We start from the raw sequence: 14,727 nt of genomic DNA on the forward strand, positions 1-14,727 counted from the left end.
TCCAAGGGACTCTCAAGAGCCTTCTCCAACACCACAGTTCAAAATCATAAATTCTTCGGTGCTCAGCTTTCTTCACCGTCCAACTCTCACATCCATACATGACCACTGGAAAAAACATAGCCTTGACTAGACGGACCTTGGTTGGCAATGTAATGTCTCTGCTTTTAAATGTGCTATCTTAGGTTGGTCATAACTTTCCTTCCAAGGAGTATGCGTCTTTTAATTTCATGGCTGCAATCACCATCAGCAGTGATTTTGGAGTCCAAAAAAATAAAGTCTGACACCGTTTCCACTGTTTTACCATCTATTTCCCAAGAAATGATGGGACCAGATGCCATGATCTTAGTTTTCTGAATGTTGAGCTTTAAGCCAACATAAGTCAGAAGTTATCAAATGGGAAGGTTGTAGATTTCAGCAGAAACCCACATTGGGCTGATGAATCAGGTCTCCTAAAAGAATTCTGGAAACAAGATGCAAGAAAATTCTTGGATAAATTTCAGAGTATTTTAAACACTTTTTTGAATAGATCATCTTTTGGATGACCTGCCATGTTGCTCTCTGGCTTGGGATGATGCCCACAGTTAGAGTGGAATCAAAGGGCCCCTGGAGGAGGCTGTCCCTCTCCCTGTGACTCATTAGCAGTGAGTACAGCTTTATCCCCTCCATGTCTGGAGCAGGAATTCAAGCAGGAAGGAAGTGTCCTCCAGCAAGTTTAACAGGAAGACCCAGGTATGTCTTGTCCTCTGGTAGGAACCATTCTTTTCCCAGTGCTTCTTCCTTCATACATCCTGAGCAACCTGCCCACCTCTTGGTGACTAGGTTGTGAACTCCTCCATCCTTCCCTTCAATCTATTCCCATAGCTCCAATTTGGCTTCCTCCCTACCCAGGCCCTGCCTATCACCTGCAGATAGCACTGAAGAAGAGAAAACCAGGGAGGGGTCGGTCCAGCTAATTCTTTCTAATAATGACCACATTCATTCTTTCTCCAGACTCTGTCCTGAATCATCAAGATCTCCAGCTGGATGACTAATCAGCTTAGAAGGGGAGTAGAGATGCAGATAGTGGTGGGTGTAGAGTTGTTGGGTGTGGTGGACAGTTTTCAGATGACAGGAGAAGAGCTGGAATAATAAGCCTGTGTGTCTCCAACCACTCTCTCACTGGGGGCCTGCCTGAATCAACTGTCTTGAGCTCCACAGTGTATCACTAAAGACAGAAACTTCCAAATGGACATTTTGTAAATTTCTTATTACAAAATGGTTTCAAACATACCAAATACAAGAAAGAATAGTGTCATGAACCCTGTATTTCATCATTCAGCATCAGTAACTCTTAGCCCCACAGGTTGTCATAGACTGGAGACTATGCAAGATCCAGGTGGTGGACAGTTGAGTTCCTGGTGAAGACATTCTTGACTTGCATCAGTTCTCTTCTTGCTATGTTGTCGCATGTGGTGTGGGAGGGGAAGGAGAAAGAGGGAGAAGAGAGAAAAAGAGGGAGAGGCTAATCCCATCATGGGGGCCCCGCCATCTAAACCCCATGTCAACTTAGTACCTCCCAAAGGCAATACCTCCTAAAGCCATCACATCAAGATTTAAGGATTCAGCATCAGAATTCGGGGGTGGACACAATTCAGTACATTGCAGCTATGCAAATCTGCTTTTAAATCAAGACAGACCCTCATTTAATTTCCTGTTTTTACTTCTTATTCATTTTTCCTGAAGTATTTTAGGGAAGAGATGACCATTTCACAAAATATACATAATGAGTATTTGTGGGAAAATACTATTACGTACAAAATACGGTATTTTGTTCCAAAGAAAATAAACATCTTATATTGATAGCTTATGGTGAATGATGTCGGATTCGTGATCTCTGAAGAAGAAGATTTAGCTTTGGGACCAGGGACCAGGCTTGATCACTCAAGAGCGTTTGTGTAGGAGAGTTTTTTAAAATAAGTAAAGAGACAGAGAAAGTTTCTGACACAGACATCAAAAGGGGGACGGAGAGTGCCCCACTCGCTAGTCTTTAGAAAGGGAATTATATACTTTTTAAATTTAGTTATTACAATAAATCAAAAAAATGTCTCAAGTTTGTAAAAATTTTACCAGGTCCACTCCCAAAATTTACATTTTAGGATAACAGGATTAGAACTTAACAATAGAAAGATCCTACCAGACCTACTCCCATAATATACATTCTAAGACAGCAGGATTAGTCAGAATCAGGAAGGAGAAACCGTCCTCAAGCAGGACACATTCAGTTCATTTCAGTTGAGTTCAGTCACTCAGTCATGTCCGACTCTTTGTGACCCCATGGACTGCAGCACGCCAGGCCTCCCTGTCCATAACCAACTCCTGGAGTTTACTCAAACTCAAGTCCATTGAGTCAGTGATGCCATCCAACCATCTCATCCTCTGTTGTCCCCTTCTCCTCCCACCTTCAATCTTTCCCAGCATCAGAGTCTTTTCAGATGAATCATTTCTTCACATCAGGTGACCAAAGTATTGAAGCTTCAGCTTCAGTATCAGTCCTTCCATTGAATATTCAGGACTGACTTCCTTTAGGACTGACTGGTTTGATTGTCTTGTAGTTCAAGGGACTCTCAAGAATCTTCTCCAACACCATAGTTCAAAAGCACCAATTCATCGGTGCTCAGTCTTCTTTATGGTACAACTCTCACATCCATACATGACTACTGGAAAAATCATAGCTTTGACTATGTTGACCTTTGTGGCAAAGTAATGTCTCTGCCTTTTAATATGCTGTCTAGGTTTGTCATAGCTATTCTTCCAAGGAGCAAGCGTCTTTTAATTGCATGGATGCAGTCACCACCTGCAGTGATTTTGAAGCCCAAGAAAACAAAGTCTGTCACTGTTTCCATTGTTTTCCCATTTATTAGCCATGTGATGGGACCAGATACCATGATCTTAGCTCTTTGAATGCTGAGTTTTAAGCCATCGTTTTCACTCTCTGCTTTCACCTTCATCAAGTGGCTCTTTAGTTCCTCTTCACTTTCTGCCATAAGAGTGATGTCATCTGCATATCTGAGCTTATTGATATTATTCCCTGCAGTCTTGATGCCACCTTGTTCTGCATCCAGCTCAGCATATCATGTTGTACGCTTCATATAAATTAAATAAGCAGGGTGACAATATACAGCCTTGTTTTACTCCTTTCCTATTTGGAACCAGCATTGTTCCACATCCAACTGTAACTGTTGCTTCTTGACCTGCATACAGGTTTTTCAGGGGCAAATAAGTAGGTCTGTTATTCCCATCTCTTTAAGAATTTTCCTGTTTGTTTTGATACACATGTTCAAAAGTCTAGTGTAGTCAGTGAAGAAGAAGTGGGTATTTTTCCAGAATACTCTTGCTTTTTCTATGATCCAACGGATGTTGGCAATTGGATATGTGGTTCCTCTGCCTTTTCTAGATCCAGCTTGAACACCTGGAATTTCTCCGTTCATGTACTATCAAAGCCTAGCTTGGAGAATTTTGAGCATTACTTTACTAATGTGTGAAATGAGCAATTGTGCGATGGTTTGAAGATTCTTTGGCAGTGCCTTTCTTTGGGACTGGGATGAAAACTGACCTTTTCAGTACTGTAGCCACTGCTGAGTTTTCCAAATTTGCTGGCATATTGAGTGCAGTACTTTCCCAGCATCATCTTTTAGGATTTGAAATAACTCAGCTGGTATTCCATTACCTCCACTATCTTTGTTCATAGTGATACTTCCTAAGACCCACTTGACTTCACACTCCAGGATGTCTGATCTATACTTGAGCTCAAAAATTTTTATTGGAATATTTCATATGCAGATATATATATTTCTTATGATACTACTTCAAGAGGCTCATATTTTCCTGCTGCCTCACTTTGGTAAATGTTGGAATGCAGTGGGTTATGATGTTGCCAACCTCAGGCATCCATTATGAACATCCCCTTCTATGTTTCACTTACGGTTTCAGCATCCATTGTAGGCCTTTGCCTAGAACCACTTCATCAGAATGTTTGAAAATAGTGCTTTCCTGTTTCTATCACTCTGTCAAACTTAATTCCTGAAATTCTTCAATAAAAATAAGATTCCTTTTACTGTTTGAAGTTACATGAAATATGCTTCATAGATACAAAAAAAGCTTCAATATTGATGATTATTTTTCTTTCTCAGTGCTCAGAATGGTGAGTTGGTGCCCTAGCAATCTGTCACAGTGACAAATTAGATGTTGTCTATTAACATCTGGACATCTTTGGCCAGCTTAAAACTAAATATTAATAAGCTAAGGTCATGGTGTCTACTCCCATTACTTCATGGCAAATAGAAGGGAAAAGGTGGAAGCAGTGACAGACTTCCTCATCTTGGCCTCTAAAAGCACTGTGGATGGTGACTGAAACCACGAAATCAGAAGACGATTGCTTTTTACCAGGAAAGCTATGACAAACACAAACAGTGTGTTGAAAAGCAGAGACATCACTCTGCTGACAAAAGTCCATATAGACAAGGCTAATGTTTTCCCACTGGCCGCATACGGTTGTGAGAGCAGGACCGTAGGAAAGCATAATGTCAAAGGACTGATGACTTTGTACTGTGATGCTGAAAAATAGTCCCGAGAGTCCCTTGGACAGCAAGGAGATCAAACTAGTCGATCTTAAGGGAAATCAACCTTAAATATTCATTGGAAGGAATGATGCTGAAGTGAATCTCCAGTATTTTGGTCACCTGTGGCGAAGGCTGACTCATTGGAATAGTTCCTGATGCTGGGAAATATTGAAGGCAGAAGGAGAAGAAGGGGCCAGGGGATAACAGGGCTGGACGGCATCACCAATGGAATGGGCATGAACTTGGGCAAACTCTAGGAGATGGTGAGGGACAGGGAAGCCTGGCGTGCTGCAGTTCATGGGGTCACAGAGAGTTGGACATGACTGGGCAGCTGAACAACATTGCCATTTGAAATTTCTGACATTTATACGTTTAATTTATTTCAATCGATAGGGATTTATGCTAAAATTATCCCCCTTCTGGCCTCTCCGTATGAATTCCTAAGCTTTCTGTCCAGGCCCCACTGGTCTCTGAAGTCCCTCAACTTTCTGGTCCTTCAAGATTCCCAAGATTATTTGGTGCATTTCTTTTTTTTTTTTTTCAGTTTGTTGTTATAATTTTATTTTATTTATTTATTTTTTCTTCTTCTTTTTTTTTTTTTTATAAATTTATTTATTTTAGTTGGGGGCTAATTACTTTACAATATTGTAATAGTTTTTGCCATACATTGACATGAATCAGCCATGGGTTTACATGTGTTCCCCTTCCCGGACCCCCCACCCACCTCCCTCCCCATCCCATCCTTCTGGATCATCCCATTGCCCCGGCCCTGAGCCCTTGTCACATGCATCGAACATGGAATGGTGCTCTCTTTCACATATGACAATACACATGTCTCAATGCCATTCTCCCAGAACGTCCCACCCTCACCTTCTCCCTCAGAGTCCATAAAATTGTTCCATGCATCTGTGTCTCTTATTCTGTCTCGCATATAGGGTTATCGTTACCATCTTTCAAATTCCATATATATGCATTAGTATACTGTATTGTTGTTTTTCTTTCTGGCTTACTTCACTCTGTATAATGGGCTCCAGTTTTTTTTGGTGCATTTCTTTACCCAGTCCTGAAATTACACATCTCGTTAAGAATTCATGGATTGTCTGGTGGGAAATGCATTTAGAGGCTACATGTTAGACCTCAAGATAGTCACTGTTTTCAAGTTGTCATTGTTTCTAGGCTTTACAGTAGTCAGAGCAGGAAGTAGAGATATTCCTTAAAAAAATAAAAAGGAATATAATCAGTTGGTACAAACTTTTGATTTCAGTTCAAGATTTAAGACAGCAGGGTTTTACTTAAGCTTCTTTATGTTATGTGTGAACCTCTTTTCTCTAACCACTGAAAGTCTTACTTCAGAACAACATTAACTTTCATTGCTGACTTGCTTTAACTTGTAACATACATACCATACTGTCACAAGAACAGAAGCAATATCAGCAACAATAAGTAGTTGAATATAGTTTCAGATTCCTTTCCTTTTTTTCTTTTGGTTTTCTTTGGTTTTGTTTTGGATGGGTGGTATTTTTGTTTTTCTTTAGAAGATATTCCACTCTGAATGTAGAGTGCCCTGCTTCATTTTGTTCTCCAAGGCCAAACGTGCCCGTTACTCCAGGTATCTCTTGACTTGATACTTTTGTATTCTAGTTCCCTATGATGAAGAGGACTATGATGAATAGGGAACTTAGTGTACTGCTAAGACCTGTGGATGCAAAAGTGAATACATCAGCTCCAGGTCCAGGGAAGTCACATTTTTGGTTGGGATTTTATTTTTATTTTTTTTATTTTTTTATTTTTTATTTTTATTTTAGTTGGGGGCTAATTACTTTACAATACTGTAGTAGTTTTTGCCATACACTGACATGAATCAGCCATGGGTTTACATGTGTTCCCCTTCCCGGACCCCCCACCCACCTCCCTCCCCATCCCATCCCTCCGGGCCATCCCACTTCCCCAGCCCCGAGCATTTGTCTCATGCATCGAACATGGAATGGTGTTCTGTTTCAGATATGATAATATACATGTTTCAATGCTATTCTCCCAGAACGTCCCACCCTCACCTTCTCCCTCAGAGTCCATAAGACTGTTCTATGCATCTGTGCCTCTTATTCTGTCTCGCATATAGGGTTATCATTACCATCTTTCAAATTCCATATATATGCATTAGTATACTATATTGTTGTTTTTCTTTCTGGCTTACTTCACTCTGTATAATGGGCTCCAGTTTCATCCATCTCAATAGAATCGATTCAAATGTATTTTTTTTAATGGCTGAGTCAAGTGGGCGTTAGAAAGCATCACTATGAACAAAGCTAGTGGAGGTGATGGAATTCCAGTTGAGCTATTTCAAATCCTCAAAGGTGATGCTGTGAAAGTGCTGCACTCAATATGCCAACAAATTTGGAAAACTCAGTAGTGGCCACAGGACTGGAAAAGGTCAGTTTTCATTCCAATCTCAAAGAGAGGCAAAGCCAAAGAATGCTCAAACTACCGCACAATTGTACTCATCTCACGTGCTAGTAAAGAAATGCTCAAAATTCTCCAAGCCAGGCTTTAGCAATACGTGAACCGTGAACTTCCAGATGTTGGAGCTGGTTTTAGAAAAGGCAGAGGAACCAGAGATCAAATTGCCAATATCTGCTGGATCATCGAAAAAGCAAGAGAGTTCCAGAAAAACATCTATTTCTGCTTTATTGACTATGCCAAAGCCTTTGACTGTGTGGATCACAATAAACTGTGGAAAATTCTGAAAGAGATGGGAATACCAGACCATCTGACCTGTCTCTTGAGAAACCTGTATGCAGGTCAGGAAGCAACAGTTAGAACTAGACATGGAACAACAGACTGGTTCCAAATAGGAAAAGGAGTCCGTCAAGGCTGTATATTGTCACCCTGCTTATTTAACTTATATGCAGAGTACATCATGAGAAACGCTGGGCTGGAAGAAACACAAGCTGGAATCAAGATTGCCGAGAGAAATATCAATAACCTCAGATATGCAGATGACACCACCCTTATGGCAGAGAGTGAAGAAGAACTAAAGAGCCTCTTGATGAAGGTGAAGGAAGAGAGTGAAAAAGTTGGCTTAAAGCTCAACGTTCAGAAAACTAAGATCATGGCATCTGGTCCCATCACTCCATGGGAAGTAGATGGGGAAACAGTGGAAACAGTGTCAGACTTTATTTTTTTGGGCTCCAGAATCACTGCAGATGGTGACTGCAGCCATGAAATTAAAAGACGCTTACTCCTTGGAAGGAAGGTTATGGCTAACCTAGATAGCATATTTAAAAGCAGAGACATTACTTTGCCAACAAAAGTCCATCTAGTCAAGGCTATGGTTTTTCCTGTGGTCATGTATGGATGTGAGAGTTGGACGGTGAAGAAAGCTGAGCACCGAAGAATTGATGCTTTTGAACTGTGGTGTTGGAGAAGACTCTTGAGAGTCCCTTGGACTGCAAGGAGATCCAATCAATCCATCCTAAAAGAGATCAATCCTGGGTGTTCGTTGGAAGGTCTGATGTTGAAGCTGAAACTCCAATCCTTTGGCCACCTCATGCGAAGGGTTGACTCACTGGAAAAGACCCTAATGCTGGGTAGGATTGGGGGCGGGAGGAAAAGGGGACGACAGAGGATGAGATGGTTGGATGGTATCACTGACTCGATGAACATGGGTTTGGGTAGACTCTGAGAGTTGGTGATGGACAGAGAGGCCTGGCGTGCTGCAATTCATGGGGTCGCAAAGAGTCGGACACGACTGAGCGACTGAACTGAACTGAACTGAACTGAATTACTTTACAATATGGTAGTGGTTTTTCCCATACATTGACATGAATAAGCCATGGGTGTGCATGTGTTCCCCATCCTGAGCCTCCTTCCCAGCTCCCTCCCCATCTCATCCCTCAGAGTCATCCCAGTGCACTAGCCCTGAGCACTCTGTCTAAATCCACAGAGCACATAAATGGAACCCAAATTCCCCTCCCAGCTTGGTCTAACCATCTGAGGTCTACCGAGGACACAGAAAGACTTCAATTCTTCTCTGTAGAGCTAATGGCATCTCTTCCTCAGCCCAAGCCTAGACCCACTTAACAAACCTTTATGAGGGAACACTCTTCTCACCTACAGATCGGGAAACTTGTTGGCCTTAAACAGTCATTTGGCCTAAGCCTGGAGGAATACGGGTTTGATGGTGCACCCTTTGATGGCATCCTGGGCTTGGCCTTCCCCTCCATCGGCATCGAAGGTGCCATCCCCGTCTTTGACAACTTATGGTTGCAAGGTGCCTTTTCTGAGCTTGTCTTTGCCTTCTACTTGAACAAGTAAGTGTGAGCTGGACAATCCCTCTCTCCAAATTAGTTGTAAGATGCTTTCGGTTGCATGAAAATTATGCAACAATTGATACAGAAATATCCAGAGAGATAACCTAACCCAGGATAACTATGGTCCCAGGGCCTCACCCGGCTTCACCACTGGCTTTTATAAATAAAGTTTCATTGGAACACAACCATGCTCCTGGATGCAAGAGCGGGGGTTGGTGTAGGGGGTGAGGGAAAAGGAAGACTAATGCAAGGTGTCAGGATACAAGTTGGAAGAAAAGACAACAGGATTTGCTAATGAATTTGACATGGAAGGAAAGAGAGGGATGGTGGAAATCTTTCCTTCGTCACTAACATTTCACTAAGCACCCAGGACCAGCTACACAATTTTTAGGAGCCAGTGCAAAATGAAAGAATTGGACCAGAAATAAAAGTGTTGGAATCCTTTTTCAACAAGTATTGGGAGTTTCAAGACAGGGAGAGCAGAGGTGGGGGCCCTGCTGAGTGTGGGGCCCAATGGACAGCACAGGTCACAGGCCCTTGAAGCCAACCCTGTGTGACTTGAAGCCACACCCTTAGTGCTTTCAGGTCTTGATTTTTCTGAAAAAAAAAAAAAAGAAAAAAAGGCTGGCCAAGGGGGAAGCCAAAACCCTTCAGCACACTGTCCTCTGAGAGTATCTGGGCACTCAGATCACAGGAGGTCCAGGGCCGCTTCTGAAGACTGAATGGGTGGAGCCTGGCCAGGTGGCCCAATTCTAACCTCCTCTGTGCCACTCATTAGCCAGCGACCGACCTTGATCTGGTTCTCAATCACTCCTAGCCTCGATTTCTGCATCTGTAGATGGGAACCTTATTAGGGACTTGATGGGTAGAAAAGCACAGCTCTCAGACAGTGCTGTTGTTATTGTCCTCCAAGGATCCCCCATTCTCTTCTCTCTATAGATGCAAGCCAGAGGGCAGTGTGGTAATGTTTGGTGGGGTGGACCACTGCTACTACAAGGGAGAGCTCAACTGGGTACCACTGTCCCAAACTCGCTACTGGAAGATAAGCATGAACTGGTAAGCCTCTCCCTCTGAGGGTCACCCCAAGTGATGCTCCCACATCTGTACATAGACACAGGCAGACACACAGTCAACAGACGTACACACCACCCACAGCGACACAGACAGACACACAGACACACATGCAAAGACACAAGTAGGCACATATAAACATGCATAGCCAGCCAGAGACACACAAGTACACACACAGAGCCACATACAAACACACACATAAACAAACACAGAAACACATAGATACACAAGCCACCCATGGGTTCATAATCACCCCAGGCCTCCTGACCAGGGCTCTGAACAGGGTCCATCACAGGGTCCAGAGAGGCCTGTGCAGCTGGGGGAGGACTGCATCCCTGAGTGTGAGGTGGGGAGCATGGTTAGAGGACTAGACAGTGTGGTGAAAAGAGGATCAGGGAGAATTTCCTCAGCCTGAACAGAGCTGTGATAAGATGACCAATTGTCCAGGGCTACATAGGACCAGGGAACTTCTCAGTACAGATAAATGTCAGTTAAAAATAGGGAAAGTCCTGAAGAAACGGCGAAAACTGGTCTCCTTAGGGAGAAGCTAGCCAGCAGTGGAGAGAGGTTGGCCACAGTCTTGGGACCCGAAAGCGACTCATAAAAAGGGACACCCCAGGTCCCTGGGCACAGAGTGGGGTAGGGGCTATAACTGGGAGATTCGGGAAGGTGGGGTCAAGGAGAGGCTTGAGAACAAGAGGTAATATTTGATGAGATTCTGTGTTGTACCTTGAGATAAAAGCTTACCTGTCCTTTGAGGTTCTGTGTCTAGTCAGGTATCGCCTGGTCCGAGTCTCAGTGTCTGAGCCCAGAAAGGTTGTGCTGCTCAGAGACACCCTCTCCCAGGCCAGCCTGTCTCCCCCACCCCATGAGAATTTGCTGCCACAGGAAACCTCCAGTTTCACTGTGTGTCTGTCTCGTTGTTGGTGAGACATCAGATACAGCTCTCTGGATGGTCTTCATTCATTATTTTCAGTCTTCATTCACTCATTAAACAAACAGGTATTGTGCATTCCCTGTGTGCCAGGAACTTTAGGGACACGAAGAGAATAAAACTTGCTCTCACAACTAAGAAGGCAAATGTACAAGAAATGACACACACACAAAGTGAATTGTCACTTTGGTAAATGCTAGACATGAGGAAGGGTCTACAGAGAGTGACCAAGACAGGAGACTGATATACACCAGGGGAAAGTCTTCCCTGAAACCATGACAGTTAAGCTGGAATCTGGAAGGTGAGTAGAAATTAGCTAGTCAAAGGGGAGGGGGTTCTTCTAGGAAGGAAGACCAGCTTGTGCCAAGGTACAAAAGAGCCTGGTGTATTCAAGTACTGCATTCAAGGATGTCAAGGAAGGTGCTGTGATCAGAGCAAAGGAAAAGTCAGCGCAAGAGATGAAGCTGTGTTCAGGAGACAGTCAGGCAGGGGGCAGCTGTGAGGGAGCCTTCCGCATGACCCTGATGCCCGCTTTGTCCTACTGTCTCTCAGTATCAGCATGAACGGGAGTGCTGCTGCTTGTTCTGGTGGATGTCAGGCACGTTTGGACACCAGGACATCAGTGATCCATGGCCCAACAGGACAAGTCACCAACATCCACAAGCTCATGAACGCCAGGCCCGAGGGCTCTGAGGTGAAGGGTCATGCCACAGGGTCACTCCCAGTCTCCCCACATAATAAGGATCCTCTGGGCCAACCTCTCTCCTTCTCTCTAACGGTATGTGGTTTCATGTGATGCCATCAAGACCCTGCCTCCTGTCATCTTCAACATCAATGGCATCAACTATCCAGTGCCCCCTCAGGCCTACATAATCAAAGTGAGGGATCGACTCTGAGGGTTGGTTCTCTAAATTCTGGTTTGCAGGAACCCTTGGGCTACTGCTGGGAGGAGGGCACCCTCTGCAGGCCAAGCCACACCATTGCAGATGCTGCTGAGCCCCTGTGGCTGGGCCAGCACCTCCCACAAAATCAACCGCTTGAGAATAGAGGATAGTCTAGGACATCTGTCCTTCTGAAATAAATGTGGTGACAGTACTCCATGATGGCATGGTGGGAGTCACAAGGATAGGGGAACACTAAGGCCTTCTACCCTCATAGACCTTCAGTTCAACTAGAGTCCTCAGAAGCAGGAACACGGAAAGTCAGCTCTAGTGATCCCTAAAATAAGACATGGGACAGGGGGATTGGCTGGTGGCAGTCCCTGTGTGCTGCCCCACCATAATGATTAACAGTCTCCCTTTCCTTCTTGAAATAGTCCCGGTTATAATGAATTACAGGGCTACCTTAGACCTTGACTGCAACTTCCCCTTGCTAAGTGCCAATTCCTCCTCTGTGAGGAGGTTGGATGCTAAGGTGAATAAAGGGTGCACAGTGACTGCTCAGCCCTGACACAGGGTGGAGGCTTCACGTCAGCTCCCTGTGGGAGTTCAGAGCAGGATGTTGGGCTCAAAGAAGGCTTTGAGGAAGAGAGGGAATTGCCGTAATCCTAAAACCCCTGACTCATGGTGCCATAAGGAGGAATGCTTGGGTCTAGGCAAATCTGCCCTGGATTCTATGCAAATGGCATCCCTGGTGCTCTGCAAAGGGACCCTGGGGACTTAGGGTTGAGGAGGGCTATGGACCGATGGGTGGGGATGGAGACCAGAATAAGTCACCCAGCCAAACCTGGAGTGGCCATAGGCTGAGTGTGGGTCCAAGCAGGCTTCACAGAGGCCCTGAGTGAAGTCTTAAATAACATGTAGTGAGCACTGCTTTGAATGTATTTAACAAGCATAACCAACAGTGAGCTACTGTATAGCACAGGGAACTCTGCTCAATGTTAAGTGGCAGCCTGGGTGGGAGGGGTGTCTTTGGGACAAGGATACATGTATATGTATGACTGAGTCCCTTTAGTGTCCACCTGAAACTCAGAATATTGTTAATCAGCTATACTCCAGAATAAAATTAAAAGTTAAAAAAAAAAAGAGCTAGTTGTGGGGATTCAGGAGAAGAACAGGCATTCTCTGCAGAGAAAAAAACGAGCAGGAGTCAGAAGGAAAGAAACAGAGAGTGTGAGGAGAACTCGGGGACACTCTTGTTCTTTTCTAAAAATCTGTTTTTCAGTGTGGCTGGTCTTCAGTGTTGCCTTAAGTTCTGCTGCACAGATAAGTGATTTAGCTGTACATATAGAAATATATATATTCTTTTTCATTAGTTAATCAATAAATATTGAATATAGTTCCTTGCACTATAAGTAGGACTTTCTTGCTTATCATCCCTCTGTATATTACTTTGCATCTGATAATTCCAAACTCCCAATCTTCCCCTCCCCACACTCCTGCCATATGGCAACCACACATCTTGGCCCTTTTTGGTTTTGGATGAACCCTCAAACCCCCAGCTGCTGAGAAAATCAACTGATACTTACCAAAAGAGAGAAATAAAACCAAGAAGTGTGCCAGGTCTGGATATTGAGGAGGGAGTCACAGGAAAGTGCTCAGGTTGACTGATGTGTGTCTCTAACTCCCCCAGGATCAAAACTTCTGCCATAGCATCTTTCATGGGGGCACAGAAACTAGCTCTCCAGAGACCTGGATCCTGGGTGACGTCTTCCTAAGACAGTACTTCTCGGTTTGTGATCGAAACAATGAAAGGATTGGCCTGGCTCCGGCAGTGTAAATGCTTGGACTGGTTCGGGAATCAATTGGGCCTCTCCTAACACACACTCGCTCACACTAGGGCACTCCTGTCCAGCAATGCTGGTGACCAGTGTTTGGTGCTCTGCAAACCCTATTCTCAGTAAAGAATAAAATGTTTCACTCTTAATGGTGCTAAAACAAATGAGTGCCTCTGTTTGGGTCTGGGAGGTGCATAATAATCAGGGAGGATCTAGAACCAAGTCTGAACCACTAGTGAGAGGAGCTCAACTCCAGCTGGTTTCAAGGAAAGGGGAGATTTTTCGGAAGAACACTGGAGACCCTGTACATAGGAACCAGAGCAGATAGAAAGATCTCAGTGACTGGACCCAAGAAATCAGAAGTCATCAGTTCTCTCTTTCTCACCCTCGCTCTTTCCCCTCTCTCTTCTTTGATTGTCTTAGCCTGACAGCTTTCTTCCTTAAGGCTTCTACACCAAGTGAGGGAGTCCAGAGCTACCTGCCCAAGGGTTTTATATCCCTAAGGCATCTAAGCCATAAGGAACGAAGCTCAGAGACTTGAGGGTTCAAGGGAGTGCTCTGACTAGTCCACCTCAGATCACATATTAGTATGGAATTTCCAATTTTCTTGAAGAGATGTTTTGTCTTTGCAATTCTATTGTTTTCCTGTATTTCTTGCACTGTTCACTTAAGAAGGCTTTCTTGTCTCTCCTTGCTATTCTCTGGAAGTCTGCATTCCTTTGGTTTTAACTTTCTCTTTTGCATTTGCTTTCACTTCTCTTCTCAGCACTTTATAGTCATCCTCAGATAACCACTTTGCCTTCTTGCATTTCTTTTTCCTGGGGATGGTTTGATCACTGCCTTCTATACAATGTTACAAACCTCCATCATTAGTTCTTGAGGCACCCTGTCTACCAGATTCAATCCCTTGAATCTATTTGTCACTTCCACTGTATAATCACAAGGGATTTGATTAAGGTCATATTTGAATGGTCAGTTGTTTTCCCTACTTTCTTCATTTTAAACCTAAATATTGCTTGCTTCTGCCTAAACAATTGTCAGATCACCACCCTTCATCACGGGTGGGCGCAGAGCAAAACCACATAATTTGGGAACTGG

General features: G+C 43.9%; 1 protein-coding gene across 1 annotated transcript in view; it reads left to right on the plus strand.

Moving 5' to 3' along the window:
* LOC145522391 (pregnancy-associated glycoprotein 2-like) overlaps positions 1-13,631 on the plus strand; it is a 34,115-nt gene extending 20,484 nt beyond the window's left edge. Inside the window, exons 2-7 of the mRNA XM_081531137.1 lie at positions 8,298-8,335; positions 8,715-8,908; positions 9,848-9,964; positions 11,466-11,606; positions 11,692-11,791; positions 13,485-13,631. Coding sequence (XP_081387263.1) covers positions 8,298-8,335; positions 8,715-8,908; positions 9,848-9,964; positions 11,466-11,606; positions 11,692-11,791; positions 13,485-13,631 — 737 coding nt within the window. The remainder of the gene's footprint in view (positions 1-8,297; positions 8,336-8,714; positions 8,909-9,847; positions 9,965-11,465; positions 11,607-11,691; positions 11,792-13,484) is intronic.
* Positions 13,632-14,727: the final 1,096 nt, after the last annotated feature.

The sequence above is a fragment of the Giraffa tippelskirchi genome, chromosome 10, assembly GCF_054371585.1.
Source record: "Giraffa tippelskirchi isolate mGirTip1 chromosome 10, T2T-mGirTip1v1.2.pri, whole genome shotgun sequence".
Lineage (NCBI taxonomy): Eukaryota > Metazoa > Chordata > Mammalia > Artiodactyla > Giraffidae > Giraffa > Giraffa tippelskirchi.